This window comes from Diadema antillarum, unplaced genomic scaffold (genome assembly GCF_040938485.1).
Source record: "Diadema antillarum isolate AM-2024a unplaced genomic scaffold, OU_Dant_1.0 seq00001381_RagTag, whole genome shotgun sequence".
Taxonomy (NCBI): Eukaryota; Metazoa; Echinodermata; class Echinoidea; order Diadematoida; family Diadematidae; genus Diadema; species Diadema antillarum.
Window position 1 is genome coordinate 33,800 of NW_027272139.1, and position 17,340 is coordinate 51,139.

Consider the following 17,340-nt stretch of genomic DNA (forward strand, 5'->3'; position numbering starts at 1 on the left):
TGCCATGAAAATAGGTAAAAATAATAATAAAGTGCGCGAATAGCATTCTACCAAACGAAAAAGCTTCACTGGTCTCCGAATAGTTCAGTCTAGCGATACCAAGTTCCTGCTCGAGACACCTCGTGTTCGAAAGGTTTGTATACATAATTATAGTGCCGAACTCGACGGCGTTCTACGTAAATAACATCACGCGCAAGACAGTTATGTAGACACTTCCCCTCGTTGCAATGTAGCTAATTATAAATTGGTTAAGTACAAGCGGGCACATGATAAAAAGCACTGTCAAGGAAGCTGCGATACCGAAAAAAACAAAACAAAACAATCCCCCCCCCCCCCCGAAAAAAAAAAATGTCGGGCAACCTCAGATACTCTCGAACTGTGAAGCATGATTTTCTTTTTCTTTTCGAAAGAAAAGGGGAAAATAGAATGAGAGAGATAACGACTGAAAACACAGGCAAAGCCAGTGAGGTATAATGATAATAATAAAGAAAAAATAGATGAATTGAAGCCAGACAGATAAACTTGATAACGAGAGAGAAAAATCTGACATCACGTGGTTTAAAAGCGATACCCCAACATCCGAGTCGTACTTGCGTCTGTGCTTCTCCTTCACCCATCGACGCTGCTTGAAATGTCCACGACGTGAAGAACTTTAACTAGGGAGGTCAGCTGATATACTCCAACGGTCCAGTTTATGAACTCTCTTTTATAACTGGTTCGAAATCAAATAAAAACAAAGTTACGAATGCGTATAGGTTACACATGCAGAACTATTGCAGACCTATGTGCTCATTTCCAAGTTTTAGCAGACGATATGATTCACTCAAAGGGAACAATAGTTATTCTTGTGTATGATATTGTTTATGTATATGGATATACTAATGCGTGAAAAGGAGAAGACGCAAATGCCACTTTAAAACGTTATGTTGTTAACCTATTACTGTAACATTTTCTCCAAAAATGAAAGCATTCAATATGCAAGCTAATTACGTAAAATTGGACGAAATTGGATTATCAAAACTTCCTCCGTACTCTCAAATGCATAGGTCCTATCATGATATCAAGATGTATCTGTATATCAATATAATGATATACATATCTATGTAGGCCTATATATGTGTGTTTGTATGTGCGTGTGTTTGTGTGTGTATGTGTATGTGTGAGTGGAGTAATGTTTATTTCCACACGCCTCCATGAGAAAAGAAATATTTTATTTCAGTCTTAAACACAAAACATTCTCTAATGATAATTTTTCTTTTCAATAAATGACTACCTTTGGAAACAATTTTGTAAACTGACTGCTTTACTTTGTCGGTTGTTTATGAAACAAAATGAAAGAATAAACTATGTACTTCAGGTATAACCAACGAGGATTATGACGAGGATGTAGATGAAACCAAAAGGCATGACACTGATAAAAATTGGGGAATGTTTCAATATAAACGTGGAAATTATAAAGTTTCTTGTTCCTAAGCAATTTGTACAAGATGTTATGGTTTTGGATGGATAGTAATACCGCCACGTGAACGGAATGAAAAGAGAGGGTGATACTCAATTGCTCCTCATTAAGTACTTAAAGTATTCCGGAACTAAACTCGTTAAATCTTAGTATTCCTCGTGCGTTATCCTGAGAGTGACATGTCTGTGATACTGTTATCATTGGATATTTCGTAGAGGGCCAAAGTTAAAAGAGTTGCTGTGCCGTCAACTTTTAAGAAACAGAACGCGCGCGTGTTATCTGTGGCTTCAGCATGCACACCACCCCTTCCGTAGCGCGCGGGCGGATGTAGGCCTCTTAGCTCGCACCCGAGCATGGAGGATGTGTCCTCAAATTAAGTTAGCGGGTCGCGGATGTCCATCGCTTCTTCCCTGCGTCCGACCTCGATTATTGCGCGGAACAGCCCTCTCGGGGTTGCCATCCTATACTAGCTGCAAAGCCGCTATTCTGGCGATCTGATGAGCGTACGTGCCAACTGCGCTCGCTAAGCGCAGAAGAGCAGGAATAATGTGCGCTCGATGGAAAGAGGTGCTCACTGCGCGGAGCTCGCGGCAACTTGCCACAATTGATCCAGCACTGAGAGGAGCGGTGCGTCGAACAGGTCTGCCATGATCTACTGCCAGAGGAGTCTTCCCGTCAGAACAACCAGACAGCGAACGCGAACGACTACAGCGGGACGTGATTATTTCAAAAGTTTAGAAGATATCTCCTTCGTGAACGGCGGCAACCAGCTATGTAACGGGGACGTCTGCGGTTTGGCAACCTGCAGAAGGCAACCTGAAACTTGGCCGCTCTTTCATATGCTCGGAAACCATTTCTTCAGGACGATCGAACTCAAACAAAGAGGCATTTCCTATCTTATATCGTCAACTATTTCGCTGTAGGAAAACAGAACGGCTTGGGAGACGACAGAAGAACGGTGGTAGACTGCTGTGCACCACAAAACGATGTCAAGGTTCAGGACGCCTCAGCCCTACCACTAGCAACATCAAACGGCTGGACGTAGATGCCGGGGCTGGAGCAATACACGGATTAACGGTCAGCTTGGAGCCACTCTAGGCGACAGGACACCAGAGCTGCTAACGATCAGCCCTTCCTGACTGGAGCAGGCTTTGCCATCTCTGACACCATCAGCGGGACTGATGGAAAACGTTCTTTATTGCTCAGAATGAGTGGTGTCTTTTTCTGTCTTTGACAGTCATCGAGATTCAAACGTACTTCCCGGAATTCACTATGCAGTACTTTGGATACGTTCCCTCCATGATATCTGGGCTTCTAGCTCAGTATCTCTTTCTCGTCGGGTTAATGCTGCACCACGACTTCGCAAATGCAATTCCCCAAGGTGAGATGCCCCGGTCTAGTTTCTTTAATGTGCCTATATCTGGACCATCAATCGTTGACAAACATATTTTACCATAATCTCTGTACGAGAAGGTCGTCATACAGATACCTATAAGTAATGGCCACAGCTAGACGTTTGATGAATTTTCCTCCTTGATTTATATGCACCCATAATCTTCTACAAAAACGCGACCACATTTCTTTCACGTGCACTAAGCCAAACTGGGAGGCGAGCGCAAAATTCTCTATAATCGAGCGCCGCCAATGCCAATACGTAATTACCGCTTAGGTTTCTTCCGCCAAAGTGCTATTTTCAAAATCTCGAACGTCCCCTGGAAAGACCTGATTATCCCAAGGAAGGCTCGTGGGCGATAATTGGGAACATAGAAATTATGATAGGAGAGAATTCGGCCTCGTTCGAGCGCTGCAAGAATTCACTCGTGGTGCTTGCACCCTGATAGCGCGCAGCTTGCCTCTGAGAAAACCTTGAATCACCGCGACCAAGTCGCTACTTAAGCCCCGATTGAAAGCAGCACTTTGGCAGGTGCTTTCTCATTTCCAATTCACCAGCTTGATGAAGGGCTAAAGGAATGAAACTTTAAATGACTTAAATTACGTCTGACATTATGCACTGGTGTTTCTTCCCTGTGTTTTTATCAGTCCTCAGATTGAGACGTCTAGAGCAGAGAGATACGCTGGAACAGAACCATAGTGATTCAAATCACCATCCACTGCTAAAGAAAAAAAAAAAGAAGAAAAATTGAAAACAAAAACCTTTCCTGAGACACAGTTTCGGGTTGTTTCTACAAACCAAACCTTTGCCCTCTTCTATGAAATGTGGCACGTACATGGTCGATGATGATGGCTATCTTTCTCCTCATCATTCTAGCATTATTTTGATGTCCAATGTCAGGTTCTGCTCAGGTGTGCTGCTTCCGCTCTCAGCTTCCGTTGCCCAATCAACAATGTGATAATCGTTCGCACACCTTTCGAGATCTCAGTGGCAACGAGAAGTGGATGTTATGAGTATGACATTAATCGTTGTCGTGTCTGTAGTAGTACATTCATTTTCCTCCATATAACTGTGTTGCATCCATCCTTTCATTACACTTGGTCAGAGGTTGCTCCGTCTTTCACACCCGTGTGTACACTCGTCTGCTATCCCAGTTTCAGTGAGCCAACAGCTGTAAATAGGCTGCGTTCGGAAACACTATATTATTAAATAAGAAATATTTAGAGTTGCGCAAAATTTTACAGCTTCTATTGACTTGAGCGCATGTTTGCTTCATTACACTGCCCCAATTCAGGACTTCATAATTGTTTCCTTTAGTGTATCCTTAAGTTCTCATTAAGTGTAAGTCACGATATTCAGGTTCCAACACATAAACATGACAAAGATTGTATGAGGAATTGTCACTAAAGCATGCGTCAGATATTTGCTATCCCGTCGGAGGCTTTGTTACCGTTCTTGGAAAGGGCGGGGAAAGCTGCTGTGTATAATGACCTCAATTGCTCGTTTAACTGACGCATCGAACACGTCAGGTAGTCATTATTTCTTTGCAATTGAGGATCAGAATCGGATAGAAAAATAACAAACATTAGGCGTTCATCCTCAAAAATCAGACCTTAACTTCAGTCGCTGCTAATTGGGTAAATATTGCTTTGATAAAATTGCCAATGTTTTGAAATCATTAAGGCTTGCAGAGTTGAAATAGAGTATGAAAGCATTGCTAATTAAGACAATTTAGGAACAAACATCGTGAAGTGTATCTTCAATGTAGGACTAGCGTCTTTGTTTTGTAGATTAATTAAGTGAAGTAATTCATTTGTCAAAACTTCGGTCCTATCGCTGTCTTCTTGTGGACAGCTTACTTTTAAACTGCCATAACTTGTCGTTATTAATTGTCCGTTACAATTGTCATTTGTGATCGCGTGCAGAAACTATTTCAAAGTTTTCAAACACTCAAGCATCTCCCAGACATAATCACACATCGCTTCAAGACAAAGGTGGAGTGGTAAACACCTAGTGGGCAAAGTGGTCTTCTAGGCTTTGCTCCGTAATGAGAAGCCACAATGGCACATCTAGATAGTGACAGTGTGTGAGAGAGTCACAGCTTACGCACGTAAAAGATCCCGATTCATTTATTCATCGCAAAGAGCAAGGTGTTTAACCCGGTGAAGTGGATCCCGCTTTACATCCAACTGGACCCCATGGGAGACCAGCTATTTTCAGCTGAATATGGGCTATCCAGCCATCTTCTCAGATGGAAATGAAACAAACGAACAAACAAACAAACAGATCAAGAACAAAGAGAGACTTCATGTAGTTCACCCTGCTGGAAAGAACACAGAGTCCCACAGTGTGAGAAACACAGTGTGAACACATTGTGAACACAGTGTGAAATCTCTTTACACTGTTAAATTCGAGCGTTTTCACATACTGTAGTCGACTATGTGACCACACTGTGAACACATTGTGGGACACTGTGTTATTTCCAGTAGGGCAAGTTCAAGTTCATTTTTATTTTTCTCCATGTCAAGATAATCAATAACATATGAAGAGTTTGTTCCCAAAAACCGATAAGTCCATTTTTGAAGATTTTGAAGTACGGTCTCTGTCATAAAGTACTAAATAATACCTTTTAAATGATATATTGGTCACTACATATAAAGGAACATTTTTGAAGTTATGGTCAAAAGAAGCAAAAATTTTCTTATTATTCTCTTTATTTTTCTTGACCTTAAATCGCAAATATCTCCATTTGGCAAATATGGACTTATCGGTTTTTGCGAACAAACTCTTCATATACTGTATCCACAGTGTACATGAAAGCAAAGAATTTCATCATAAGTAATCAATAAAAGGGGGTACATTATACTTTAGAAGGGAATCATACCTAAGCATTTAAGTGATAAAAACACATTAATCGGAGGATGGAGATGGGGAACCTACTGAAAAGCAAAGCTTGTAGATTGTGGGCCTCCAGTTACAATATACAATGTACTAACGAAAAAAAAGGAAGACATTCGTGGTCACCAAACCCAATTCATGTTGACTGATAATATACATAAGTTCGTATAATTTCACAGGGCTGGTACACTAAATGAAATCTATACGTCAAGCAGAGCCGAATGGTAAACTTTTTTGAACTTCAATCCACTGCGGAGAAAGCTTGCATGGGCCAGTTATGGAACTATAGAGACAGACAGACAGACAGTCAGACAGACAAACAGATAGATAGATAGATAGATAGATAGATAGAGGAGTGGACAAAATGGGGCAAAGACTTCTTAAAAGAAAACTAATTTCACTCGAACACACATCACCAGGACTCTGTTAATGATGTTGGCTGATTTGCATAAAAACATTTTGTATTACTGATAAAACGCAGAGCAAATCAAAGTATGAATACTAAGTATGAATACTGATGAAAGTTAGTGATTCCCATGAAGGATTCGACTCCTGCTCGTTTTGAATGCGCGTAGGTCAGAACATCCCAGAAATGTCCTGAGGAAATCATTTAAAAAAAGAGTTTTCTGCCGAGGATACAGAAATTAAAGATGATTCAAAACCACAATCGGTATGATAGTGAGTGTACACAAATTACGCTACACTCACATACCCGTGATGCTATTATGACACCACCATCATGGGATATATTATGCTTTGTTAGTTAACAGTGACAAAAGTTTCAATTTATCTGATTTCCTTCGAATCACTGAGCTGGGAATTTGGCATTTGTACTAGCTTCCATGCAAAACATAATTGTCTCGAAAAAGTAAGCTCACCTTTAAAGTCGTGGTTCTTTTTTTTTTTGGCCCACTGCCACCTGGGCAAAGCGAAACAACGATATTCAGCAAGATGCGTCCAAATTCACCGGCACATGTCAGAAACGGAAACATTTAGATAAACATCCCTTGCGAGCTCAGTGGCACCACTGAGGCACCGGAAGCTGCCCTGCAGCCGTTGAGCGGCATTCAATCGAGCAAACTGGGTTAGTAAACTTTTGTCAAAACTTTCCATGTTCCTGCATGGCCGATGGGGGGAAGATGTTGTTCCGGAGGGGAAAAGTCACAGGAACGCTTTGAAAAACTAATCAACATTTTCAGTGGTTTGTATAAGCAGTAGTTGATTTTTCATAATTCTCTTTTAAATGATTTCGTAGTTCGAATGCCCACATTGTGAGCACTGACTCACAGACTTACTAGTTCCATATATATTAGGCAAGAAAGAATGGAGCATGTCTTACGCGCTCATATAGTATTCGTATTGATCCGTTCAGGGAGGTCCTCTCACCTCCCTGATTCGTTTCAGCCGAACACTTCAGCAAGTGTATTATTCTGCTGGCCTTAACTGCCAAACTATATACAATAACTCATTGATAACATGGCCTGGCAGAATGAAGTAATCGTGTTTGTCTTAAAATAGTGACAATCATGATAATAGAAACAATATTAACAATCATCATGTCAATAATGATAGTAATTATCATGATTATGATAATGATGATGGAAATTGTAATAAAAACAATAATAATTCTTACAATAAAAGTAATCAAGATGATAAAAATCATATTCATGATTAAATGAAAAGCTGAAATTTGTAGTGCTGCCGCCGCTGTAAACTATAGCGACACATCCACTTATGCACTTGGGTCAAGATGGACATTGTGGGTAATTAATATGTCTTATGCAAAGATATGAACCTAGAAAGTATTGCATTCAATGACTCGAACCGCCGATCTCAGGACTTAAAGCCTTGAGCCTTACCACAGTGCTCCGATCAATGATGCAATAAGGGCCAAGGCTCAGGGTACATTACGAGGTATTGCAATCATTAGTCAACAACATAATGAAGTGAAAACATTGCTTTCAATCTACCACATATTAGACTTGTGAATGACTCACTTATTTTGTGTGAGAATGGTTCCCTTGGCGTCGTTCAGCCTACCTCAAGAATATTCAAAATTCAAAGTCTGCCGTCGATAATCCTTTGTATTCTTTGAGTGCCGATTGGCACAGAAAACTCAATGATGATGTTGTACACAAATTCTCTGGCACAGACAGATTTAGGAAAAAACAATGAATCGAATGTACAACATTTTTACTCATTAGTCACCTTGACGAGCTGGTATGAGTCAAATCATGCTCATGGCCAAAATGTTTCGCTAACAAAGCCTGAATTTGACTCTCGCTCACAGCTATGATTGATGAGCAATACGGGAGAACTGCAGAGGACCACCAGTTCATTTAATGAGTTTCATTTTTTTATGGTCACGAAAAGTGTCGCCATGTATACCATTACTTTCAGAATACCACTTCACTGACGATGCTCTGTGGACTCCTGAAATAGCTGGCAGGGGATGGACGGCACAGCGAAACCGGCGACCCAAAGCTTTCCGCTTCCTCTCTGCTCAGACAAACTAATGGCCGAATGTTTGCTCTCTGCGAGATGCAAGCTGCCAGACGCATTCATAGAGCGGTTTGATCCCAAATTCATGGCAAAGTTTGCAGCCACAATACGACCATGCGTGACTCAGTAGTTAAAGGGAAGGTGTTTCGACTGTCTGCAAATGATTTAACTTCTTAGAATGATAATGATTTTTTTTAAATGGCTTCATGAGTACACAAGAAAATAATAGGAGTTCCACCTGGCTAGTGTCTGAAAGGAATTCGTGGCTAGTTAGTATACAGAGTCGGCATTTAACAATGTATCTAACTACTATTTCAATACTTCACAATTAACTAAGTATACAGAAAACTGAAAAAAAAATTCGAGACATTCAGAGATAGAATATGAAGTCTTACAATTGAAGTAGCAGATCAGAGTTTTATAGACGTTTCACAATTGTGCTTTATTCCGATATAAGAAGATATCGTTTCGCAGTGGTCTTTAAATTAAAGAAGAAGAAGAATAGATAGATAAAAGGACCATGTCATTTAACTACACAGTTTACAAATGAAATACATACGTGCAAGCAGGCTTCACAATGAATTGTTAGGATTAGTAAGGGTAGTTTTATTGAACATCAATCCTTTGAATCTGGGATATTGTGAACCCTATAGAGTTCGTACATGGCGCAACCTATCCCCGTTAGCAGTGGATTACTGATCTGGTAAACATTCGCGTAAACTTATACAGTATATAGGAACCTACTATCTACACGGGCGCACCTGTTCTCGAGTCCTGGACGACATGCCCGTTATTATGTTCGCAATCGTACGTTAATCCCCGTGTCATAATCATCAGTCGCCACCGAGCGGCAGCAAAATGATTGCGTAGACAAACACCTGTAAAGATTAATTGTGATGTAAGCAGCTTACTGCGTGGAAGCCCTGTGGTATGAAGAAAAAGGAACTTAACGGTCAATTTTTTTCAATTCAATTCAAAGTCTATTTCATTTTTCGACAAAACATGTTTCACTTCCTTTGATAACAGAGAATAAGGTAAATAGAACATAGTGAAATGAAAAGACTGTACAACAATATATGAGGACCTATGGTAATTATACATTGTATAGTAAAAGAGAAGGCCCCGAGTTCGAATTCCTATCTTAATGGTCATCATTATTGTTATTATCAAAATCATTATCGCCTATCCCACTTTCTTAAGTTGATAATAATGTATACTTGTTTATAAACATGAATTTCAAAGTTGTGATACCGACATGACAATCTTTAGTTTATTTTTTTTTTCATTGTATCGCCAGCGTGGCATCGTGATCACGAGTTTGTGACTTTCATGACTCGTGCTGAAAAAAAAAAATGAACTTGCACTCAAAAATAAAAAGAGCACAAAAATATTGAGAGTTCAGTATATCAAAGTTTGTAGGTGTGACGTAATTTCGAGAAACATTCATCTTATACCGATAATTTTGACTGTTGCGGTAATCATGACAATCTGGTGGGTAAGGCATAGATCGTCTCCCCAGATCGCTTTAATCAATCATAGCCCGCTATATACTCCGAGATAATTATAATCAAATTCACTCTTAATGAAGCTAACGAGATGATTTCTAGCGACGCAGCGGTCCCAAATCGTCTGCATTTCTGATCAAAATCCTCGCAAAAGTACCTGGCAGACAATGGGGGGTTGACTGTATCTGGCATCGCGATCGCAATGACATATCGAAATCTCGTTAGACGGGAGAGTATTGATGCGCAATACGACAGACGGCTCTTCGACTCATATACGGAGGATACAAAGCTCTGTGCATGCCGTATTTGGGTGGCTCCATAATATGTTCGTGTGTACTTTGTGACTGACGGTATCGATGGATATGCTGGCAAAACGATGATATGCTGTCATCTTATCTACGCGTTCACAACCGTCATGATAAGATAGCCAGAAATCTGCGGGTTTTTGGTCATGCAGCATTCTGCTGTCCTCTCTGTGCCCAGTTTTTAAAGCAATGTTATCGTCAAGAGGAGCAAGGTGTAGTATAATGTGATTATCATAAAGTATTTTCAAAGTGGCACATAACTTCAGAATCGTATCATCATCAATAAGCTCAACTCGACGAGATAATATGACCCACTATGTTATCTACTCAATTTAAAACCGTCGCGTTCCACACCCGGGGTTCTACAACACTCTTGTTAGAACCAGAATGGCTTTATCACAAATTTTGGGATTTGAGTTATTGGTATATGTATCACTTTGTAGTGCTCGATCTCCTCTACATTATTTTGTCAATTTTAAATTGCTTTCATTTTCAGTAAAATTTTAAACATTAAAACCACAAGTGCACTATTTTACCCTATATTTGGAACAATGCTTCTAAATCTACCCACTTTTGATTAAATAACATCTTTATGTCATGAAAATTCATTGTTTCGTTGGGGTTTTTTTCTATTAGAACGCCATAGCGCCCTTTTGGTTCTCAGCTGACACTCGGAAGTTGAGGCTGAATAGTATATAATTCTTGCATGCAATGCACCCACCACACCACTGATTACATTCTCCTTAAAGATTATGATCGAATCGCTGGGAATTTCCCAGACATACAGATTGACATTCAGATTTTACAAGTGGTTGATATCATCTCTCCAACCCCCCCCCCCCTTCCTCCTTTTCCCTCCCTCTTTCGCTCTTCCCATCTCTCTTCATATCTCCCTGTATTTTCTCTTTACCTTTCCACTACATTCATCCTACACATTGCATGAGTTCATCGCTAGTAGTGCAATTTTCATTATCCTAGCATCCTTTTTCAGTGCTTTAACGCTTTCTGTACGAATTGTTCGTTTGAGATACGAATTTTCTGCATGCAGGAGAGCTCCCACTCCGCCCTTTTGGCGAGCGGTACGCAAAAGTAACGCGGCCGCGGCTCTTCAGCCCTCGTAACAATGAAACTTCGCTCGACTTTGATAAAGCACAAGTTCACCTTCATATACATGTGGATTGAGATAATGCAGCAATATCAGTAGATCACATGAGTAAAAGTTTGAGGAAAACCGAACAATTCAATCATCGCTGGATGAGTAGACTACTACAGCTTTTGATGTCATTGTGTGCAGAAAGAAAATATATAGAAAATATAAAGAAAATTCAACATATTTTCTCTTTTTTACAATGTCATAATAAAAGAGCAATTGACTTGCCTCTTTCAGAAGGCGGTGAGTGCTTTCCTCAAATCTTCACAGATGTGTTCTACTGATATTGCTGCATTCGCTAAATCCACACCACATGTTAAGGTGAACATGTCCTTTAATTCGTAGGGCGCGGAAGTGGTCTCATGAGCAGATGACAGTGTCGATGTCGATAGGACAATAGAGGGTGATTGTCTTTCATGGAAGCACAATGTATATGCATTTCTCCACATTCTTTGCAAAGCACTTTCCCGTATTTCACCAGAGGTTATATATCTATTATTTCTTCTACTTTACTTTTTATCAAAGAGTCTTGTTCGCATATCTAATTCATTTCTGTTTAGTTCAATTCATTTTCACCAAAAAAGTAGTACATATTAATATTTCCTCAGCCTGATTTAAACAAAAGTCTCTCTATGATAATAATAAAGGACATTTATATCGCGCAGCTACTATAATGATATACTCTACTGCGCTCTATGAAGCAGTGATACACTAAACTCTTTTAGAATTATTGTGAATGAGTACCTTCTTTTCAGACCGAGGATAGTACCAAGAGTAACTACAGAAATCTTACTGTAGGATTCGATTCTAGGTTAAGACGTATATTTTCATAGGATTTATGTGTGTGTGTGTGTGTGTGTGTGTGTGTGTGTGTGTGTGTGTGTGTGCGTGTGTGTGTGTCTGTGTCTGTGTGCATTGCATCTGTTACCTTTAATCCAGCGCTGTCCAGGGATACATGTGTAATCGACTTTACTAATCGACTTTCAGTTGTGGAAGTTTGATATAATCTTACTGTTATCAATGATCGTCGAGCCTTAGAAACTAACCTCTTTAGCTGCCATTGCTTCTTCTGTCTCACAAAATAATGCTGTTTAAATTGCGTACATTACAGGTATAATCAACAATCACCGTCCGTCGCCCCATTTTCAAAACATATGCATATATTGGAGCCCGTAAACATAGCCCGCTCTTGGGAACATAAACAAAGCTAAGAGCTTTCTCTCGCAGCATCACATCGTCAGCCCTGAATCCTGCCTTCCGCCGAGCACTTTGGCTGAACAGATGCCAAACTGTCCGGCACCGGCTTAGCCACGGTTTCAGCCTCTTGGCGGATGTATGAACTTTCCCTCGTGTTGACGTCCTCTGTAACCCTTTCCCAACCTTATCGAGTCTTTCTCCCGCTTCAGACAGTAATAACAACAGCAATGCACTACTGTATTGAGCGTGTTACAATTACTACATTCAACATAAATAAGCTTGGCCATGTAAGGAATGACAGTATCCTTTTGAAGGGGTAATGACGATAAATTTGCTTTTTAAGTAAACATTACTTTCCTATTCTTTTGCTGACTGGCTAAAAACAGCTGCCCGTATTGCCTAATACAGATGTCAGCGCCATATCATGCGCTTGATGTGCACAAGGTTTAATCGCGAATTATTCATCGTGCTCCCTTAACGCACCTTACAGATCCGACCCGTTTAGAAGATAACTATCTCGATCGAAGTGAGATATCATACAGAAATAGTTGGAGAAACACCTTTTTAATCGATGACGCAAAGATACAGCAAACCATGTGCAAGTTACGCAGCCGGCTGGCGCCAGTCTTGCTAAAAAATTTTCCGTGTCCCCCAAACGATGGAAGGCTGAAGTTTTGCACTGACATTAGTTCGTCAGCGTTAGATCGAATAGAATCGCTCTCTCTCTTCTTTTTTAATCATTTGCGAAGTTTGGACCAGTGCCACGCGAAGAGCCGGAGCTTGACCCCGCGGGCAACATTTGTCACTCTTTGTGGATGTCTCACCTTGAAGTTTGTGGTTCTCGCGTGTTCTCATTTCACCCGCACGGAGCGGAGAAGCGCCTACACTCTTCCCCTTACCCCTTACCCCCTCCCCTATGTCAGTGTTTTTATTAAAGGACCAGCAACTCCTCTCGGGAATATCATCACAAGGTCCCTATCAGTGCAGCCATGGCCGCAAAATCCACCATGTCTTCCAAATTTTCAGAAGAATTGATTCCTTTGGTCCCACAGGCAACATGTTATGGTACCATGCCAGTAGGATTGTCGGGTGGTGGGCTTGATTGAGAGGGTTTATCTCGGACAAGCGGCCACTGCTACGTGAAGCCATATTAATTTCCTCCGATTGTGCCCGTGTCTAATACTACTAGTCGATCTTAATAGCTAAAGGGTTGTCGTAGTCTAAGAGTTTATAGAGAGAAACTACACCTTGATGATTCCGTCAAGCGCGGGGAAGAGATATGCGAGATGCTGATACTTTCGTTTGTGTTCATTATTTCTCATCTAATATTTGCTCATTTAACATACGCCGTGTACGTGTACTGGTTTGAAGGGCTATAGGCCTGATGTGTTGTGGTTCTGTAATCTGCTTCAGATCTAAGAGCCCACGGACACAACTTGGAGCTACTCGGACTATTCTTTTTGCTCTTAATTGAACCGAATGTCTTCACCACTTGACAAAAACATTTTCTTCCAGAAAAGCAGTTAAGAATGACATGGAGTTACTGAAGATTCTAAAGTGACAGCAGTTGGAGGCTGAATTGGGTAAGAGGCAAATAAGGCGATATCCGTTGTGGCTTTTCCACTTGGAAAAAAAAAACACAAGTGACTTAACTCGTGAACATTGATCAAGGTGAGGAACCCATAATATGAGAAAATACAATGTCAGTCATGCCGAATGTACAGTGTCGGATGGCAGCTGGGATGGATTCTGACCCTGATTTTTTCAAAAGCGAAAACACATCACGTAGGCAAACGGCTCTGTTCCATTTCCTGTGAGACTGGCTCGTCACAAGGCGCTTTAGATCTCTCCAAGAAACTCGAAGAGATTCGATGGGAGCATTCTCTGTTCTAATCACTTTCCTGAGAGGAAAAGAGCAGTAATTTAAGACTGCGACAGGTATACCATCTGTACATTGCGATTTTGTTAAAGTGTTAGCCGCTGTCGTCGTCGTCGTTGTTGTTGTTGTTTTATTCTTCTTGGGGTCTCAGCTAGAGATAAATGTAACGTTTTAGAATCACTTTTGTTCAGAAAATGCACACTAAAATGATACTTGCCTATACTTACGTATAAGACAAATATACTTTTGGGCAATGGCATCTGAGATAATTTTGAGATTGATAGGGCATACAATATTGTGGAGATTTATTAATTTCTCACAGCTTAGTTCCAGAGATGTGAGAGCTGCAATATTTCATTTTTATGCAGAGGTAAACAGTGTTATTTTGAGTGGAACACCACCAAAACATTGTAGACCTCGATCGGTTGATATTGAGAGTTTTTCTGTCAAAAGAGTGTGAGAGTGGCTGTGAAAATTACCATCAATTTGACTACATGAGTCTTAATTTAAAATCCGCTTCGTGATTACATATCTTGAGGTAGTCTCTTTAAGAGACTAAAATTATTGCAAAAATACGCAGACTTAGTGGTAATTTAGTTAATGTTGTTATCACTCTTCATAACGTTTCTTTTATGTAACATTAGTCTGTTATTACATTCGTCGCCAATAGTGATTTTACGTTCACAGTTACATCCCCTTGATTTTCTGAATAATTTTGTGATGATTAAAGGAAATGACGGAATCAATTTGATTCCTTAAGCGCGCAGAAGACAGTTTCAACTCCCCAAATCTTTGCCAAATATTGTTAACTGATAAGATTTTAAGGTCTGGTGTTAGCGGTGTTACCTTTAAAGGGTAACCGCAAAAGGAGGTCCCCTGTGTATATCATGACCTGCAGAAGAAATCGCGGGCTGACTTTGCACGCATGTTGCCGAGTGACATCTGGCAGGGAGAAGGCACACGCTGCCAGAGAGTCCCCCTTTCCCTGCAAGGTGTTTCCAAGCCAGCGTACACACCGCACGCGCCACACGACCAAAGACTTGATCAGGCGAAAGGAAGCTACGAATCATATTTACATAGACAACGACCAAACAGTTGACATACCCTGTTACGTGCATTAGGCTCCAGCGAAGCCTCGGCCCTGCATTGTATGGTGATGTGCCAGGCACATCGATCACACGAGTATAAACTCCAATGATTATGGGAGACAACTAGCTTGAATACCCTTGACTTGATCTGTCAATTTTTACACAATGCCCGTCACCATTTCCTCCAACAGATTAAACCTGCATCTTCTCTGATCCCTTTCCTGTCTTTCTCCTTCTATAATGTCTCTCTCTCTCTCTCTCTCTTCCTCTCTGCATATTATGTTATACTCAACATTTCACTGTTTTTAACGAAATCTGCCACATGAGAAACTTCACAATGGTACTTTCTTTTTCATGTTATAGTTTCACTCCATTCCCTAGTGACCGATGACCACTGATGTCACCAGACTGGACAGACTATACACAATTCAAAAGAGTAAGACTCTAGCCCTGTCTTTATATCAAGAAAGCACAAAGGATTCTCCGCTAAGTAATTATCAGAACTAAAAAAGAAATCACACTGACCAGGTAAGATGTTCAGAATCATTTCTCATGGGCAGCGTATAACATACGAAGCGTTCGGTGTTTAAAAACGATATCCGATAATTTGATGGAGGCAACCCCGACAGGGTTCTATTCATGAGTTCACATCTGTCATAGATAAGCACGACTTTGTCCGATTGCCTCGTTTTGAGTCATTCAAGAAAATTGTGAACTCGTCTTCGCAATGGGGCTACCGACTGACTGCCTGACTGACCTAATTGCGAGGTCAATGTTTTGGGGTTTTGTTTGTTTGGTTTTTTTTTTTTTTGCCTCTGTTATACTCTTTGCGTGTGTGGAAGACTAGAAACCGCTTTTGTCGGATCGGTAATGATGAAGAACAAAACAAGACAAGGACAATATATACACACACAATATCAGTCGCCTCGGACCAAACGCATGTCGTCGACCTCACCCGCACAATGACCTAGAACGATCCCATGACCAACTCGCACTGGCCGACGGGAAGGGAGGTCACCGGAACACAAGGCGACGTGAGCCCAGCATCACGTGGTGTCTTTTGTTGCTCATTGCCCTTCTCTTATCTTCGTAGTGGCCGAGAGACTGTCGGCTAGTGATTTGACCAACATAATCTGTCCCCGAGAGAAAGCTTTTACGGCTGCAAAAATCGTATTTGGACACTGCTGAAGCTATTTGGTTTTGGTTTGACCTATCATGGAATGCCTCCTGACCAGAGCATTTAATGTTTTTTTTTTTTTTTTTTTTGGGGGGGGGGGGGTTGGAGTTTTTCGCAAAGAATAGTCATTTCTTTGCGACTAACTAAAAATTATTTCAAGGACTTATCAAAGTGCTCTCACACTATCTCCATGGCAGTTGAACGAAAGTCTGCAATGACTTATGAGATCTCTTTGCATACAGCCGTAATGGAATTGATTATGAGTCAGTGACTCCATGGAAAAACAACTTTTCGGATATGTCAGAATAGACGCAGGATCAAATGCTGCGCTGACATTCAAATAGTTTTAACTTTTCTAACACTGTCTTGTTCGATTTTGCATAAATCTTCGCCGATTCGTTGCCACCGATTCCATGCTTTAACATATATATTTCACATTCATTTCTTTTTAAAACGATAATTCAAAACTGATACATAAAATATTATGGTACCGCGTTTCGCTCTGATTCCTCGATTGTCCACCGAAATGGTTTGTCGGTTTCTTGTGAGTGTGTGTGTGTGTGTATGTGTTAAATGACTTGGACTATAGTGTTGACATTGTTACGTCTCTGCCCCTCGACGAACCGGACCTTATCCTTTCGGTATGTTTGCCTGCAGACAAGGCAGATTCTTATTTGAATCCCTGTTGTTGTTTGTTTGTTGTTGGTTTTTCGTCTTAGATGCGGATGGGCACGGCGCTTTTATTCCTGTATTTGATCTTTGGCTACATAAGGTTATTTTCTACAGT

General features: G+C 40.7%; 1 protein-coding gene across 1 annotated transcript in view; it reads left to right on the plus strand.

Moving 5' to 3' along the window:
- The first annotated feature begins 2,547 nt into the window (after positions 1 to 2,547).
- Positions 2,548 to 17,340, plus strand: part of LOC139708883 (uncharacterized) — a 28,243-nt gene continuing 13,450 nt past the window's right edge. Inside the window, exon 1 of the mRNA XM_071620846.1 lies at positions 2,548 to 2,840. Coding sequence (XP_071476947.1) covers positions 2,732 to 2,840 — 109 coding nt within the window. The 5' untranslated portion in view covers positions 2,548 to 2,731. The remainder of the gene's footprint in view (positions 2,841 to 17,340) is intronic.